The 3,431-nt window shown below is 45.5% G+C and overlaps 1 protein-coding gene across 1 annotated transcript in view; it reads right to left on the reverse strand.

The window, feature by feature from the left end:
* lrrc7 (leucine rich repeat containing 7) overlaps positions 1-2,202 on the reverse strand; it is a gene marked incomplete at its 3' end in the record, with an annotated part of 42,141 nt that extends 39,939 nt beyond the window's left edge. The window contains 1 exon segment of the mRNA XM_079740076.1: positions 2,008-2,202. Coding sequence (XP_079596202.1) covers positions 2,008-2,196 — 189 coding nt within the window. The 5' untranslated portion in view covers positions 2,197-2,202.
* Between the last annotated feature and the right edge of the window lie 1,229 nt (positions 2,203-3,431).

Genomic DNA, 3,431 nt, shown 5'->3' on the forward strand with positions numbered 1-3,431 from the left:
AGCAGCTGCCATATGGACGGTGGATTACAGTTTGGAGTCATGTTGTATTGACAGCAGTCTAAATAAGCTATAATACTGGTCAACTCCGTTGTTCCACAACACGTAAATACTGACGTGATTACATTTGGGTAGAATATCCAATTCTGTACACCAGATGGTAGGATGATTATTGCATACTGCTTTGGAATAATCCACAACACGTTGCATGCTAATAGCCTACAACAGGGTTAATGGTGATCACGTCACCAGGCCTACTGTCAATTGAACGCAATGATGTTATTTTGTTTCTCTATCCATCCTGCAGAAACCATTGGAGCACAGATGGCCTCAAGCCAACAAAACCAGCATGTGTGTGTGCGTGTGGCTGTGTGTTTCTGTGTGTGCATGCATGCTGAGTGTGTGTACGTGTGTGTTTCTTGGTGCGCCAAATGGCATTGGATTGGTCCGCGGCTTGACCCACATTGCCACAACGCATTCTCTACGCCTATTCTTAGACAAACACACACAAAAGACAAGTTGAATATATGTTTACACATGTGGTTTTGTTCAGCTATCCTCGTGTCTTGCTGGGACAGACGCAGGCACACGTGCGATCATAGCAGAGGAGGAGGGCTTCTTCGTCTGTAGTGCTTATCTAAACTGTTTATATGAGAAACACTATTCAGCATCTCTGGGTTTTAAACCGGTGCAACACCTGTAGACTCAAAGTTTCAATCGTTGAATGTTTCAATTTGTAGTCTTCCGCCCACGCCCACACCTTGTGTTTTTTGTGTTTTGGGTGTATTTGGGTGTTCGTATTGTTTATGTAACTTCAATTGAACCTGGATTGAACTATTGAGCTAATAACATGTCGGGTTAAGTGTTGGGTGGGTGGGTGAACTAGCCAGAGGCCGGCGGTGAACCAAGACCTGACTCAGCCCTTTTCTAACCCTCTGCTGTCCTTTACCTTCACACACACAACACACGTAACAGGCAAAAATATCACTCAACTACTAGGGTAGTTAAGGGGGAAAGCTTGTGTGTAAGGGGAAAGATACTTCTAAAAGGTTGTGCTTTTGATGTAAATGGCACCACAAATGTAATGTTGAAATCAAATTAAATTGCCATGTTGAATTATATTGTTCACATTCTGTCTTTCCAAGCCTTTACTGTAGTTCCTGCCAACAGCCCGTTCTTTATATAAAAAAATAAAAACCTAGTTTGAAGTTTGATAGGAAGGACATATGATCACAATAACCCTGGCAGTCATCAGACAGGCAGCAACACAAGGCCGTTTTAAATGAGTGCTTTGAAGAGACCCTGAAGTGCACCGGTTAGCTAATTTCCTTACGTTTTTCTGCACAGGCGTGCCTGACATTCCAACTACAAACACTATTGATTAGAACCTTAGGCCGCCCTCTAAGTACTGCTGCTATCGCAAATCCCATCCTGCACAATCAATGCACAATCCCTTCTACCAATACACAGCCCCCCCCATCTTAATCCGCTTACACTTGGAAATGCGTCATAAACAACGTCACCAATATTTCAAAACTGATATTTGACCGCCGGGTGTGAGGTTGATTAGCCATCCCAAGTGGGAGAAAGGAACCATGCATATACATATGTTTATATCTGAGTAAACATTCGACAAGTGATCACTATCTGGCTAGTCAACATCACACCCGGTGGTAAAATAGTGGCCTTTTCAGAATTTGTTGTTCCAGGGTTATGGAGCACAGGGAGATTATATGAGCATTCCTCTGTTACATTTACATTTAGGGGATTTTGCTGATGCTTTTATCCAAAGTGACTTACAACCATTCATACACACACACATTCACTCACCGACGGCGGAGTCGAGCATGCAGGATGACAGCCAGCTCATCAGGAGCGGTCAGGGTGAGGCGTCTCACTCAAGGACACCTCGACACACCTCGAGCCACCTCGAGCCGGGGATCGAACCAGCAACCTTCTGCTTCCCAGTCAACCCGCTCTACCTCCTGAGCTGCTGCCGCCCTCCGTTACCTTGGGTAGCTCCTCTATCTGGTTGGCGTCCAGGTAGAGTTCCTCCAACGTCCTCTCGAAGCTGAAGATCTCCTTGGGCACCTGCTGCAGGCTGCAGTGGGAGTAGTCCAGCACCGAGATCACCTCCTCCTCGCCCCGGAAACAGCGGCACGGCACCAGCCGGCCTATCAGCTTCCGCTTCGTGGTCATCTCCAGACACTGCACTGTTGGGAGGAGAGGGGGGGGGGGGGGGTTAATAGGTCATCCCGTTCAGGTGCTCAAGTGAAGTATTAAAACAAATCTCCAGGATTCAGACTGCTCATCGTTAGAAGGTAAAATGCTTCATGTTTCAGTTCATCTGCATAAGGACTCAGCCGAGCTCTAAATTGGTCGTGACAGAGCACTGAAGTGGTTCCACCTCAAGTGGTCATGTACCAAACACCTGTACACTGCAACCGATGTACCGTACGCGTCCTCATCTGGAAATTATGTGGATTGCTTGGTTACTCTGTGAAAGAAAAAATACAGAGAAAACACTTCGACAAGATAACAACAAATCTAGCGTCGGTGTATCATTCCTTCAAAGGTTTATTTGCCAATAAATGTCATAATGCTCTTTGTCATTTTTAGCCATTTGCCAGGCTTCTTGTTCGCCATACTCCAGGCTTCATAAGTCAGGCTTCCCACTTGATCAGCTCTTCTGGGGTATCTTTCCACATGACCCGTAAGCACTCTAACCAGCCCCTTCTCTGTTGTCAGTCACAAATCCAAGGTGTTGCTCTCTGGATGTACAACTACTAGAAGTTTGATCCCATGGCTAAAACCGCTGTGTACTCGCCTCGCTGAGTGACGTGTCTCTCTGACCTGGGATGACTGCAAAAGGTGCATTTTCAGTGGGGTTTCCCACTTTTGTCCTTTAAGATTGGATGAGAACTCAACAAAAAACTCTTGCAGTTGCTATCATAGTGTCTCTCTGGTTCTGGGCACTCTTATCATGATTGATGCTCACGTACAAACCGGCAGGAAGGAGGAGAGGATAGCAGACAGGATATGATAATCAAGCAAATTGCGAACGCGAGCGGCAGGATGTTGACCTTGTCACTAGTTGATGACTCTCACGTTGCTCTTCAGGAAATTGCAACACTCAAATCCCATCACTGTCATCCACCGAGCCTATCATTATCAGGTCACACGACGTCTCAACGTCTTGATGGATGAACCACACCGGAGGTTATATAGATGAAGACAGAGTTAGGGAACTCCCTGAGGTTCATGTAGTCAAAGGGTTGGAAGGTAAGATTTAAGAGCCATTATTTTAGAATAATTTTTTAGAAAGGGCCCAGCTTTCATGCATTCAGTGTAAAGTGTAAAACTGAGTGTAAACAGAATTTGTCTGAGACTATTTCGATATAAGACTGCTCCGGGTTCATTTCTGAAAAATCCGG

Source organism: Pollachius pollachius (assembly GCF_949987615.1).
Source record: "Pollachius pollachius genome assembly, chromosome: 7".
NCBI lineage: Eukaryota > Metazoa > Chordata > Actinopteri > Gadiformes > Gadidae > Pollachius > Pollachius pollachius.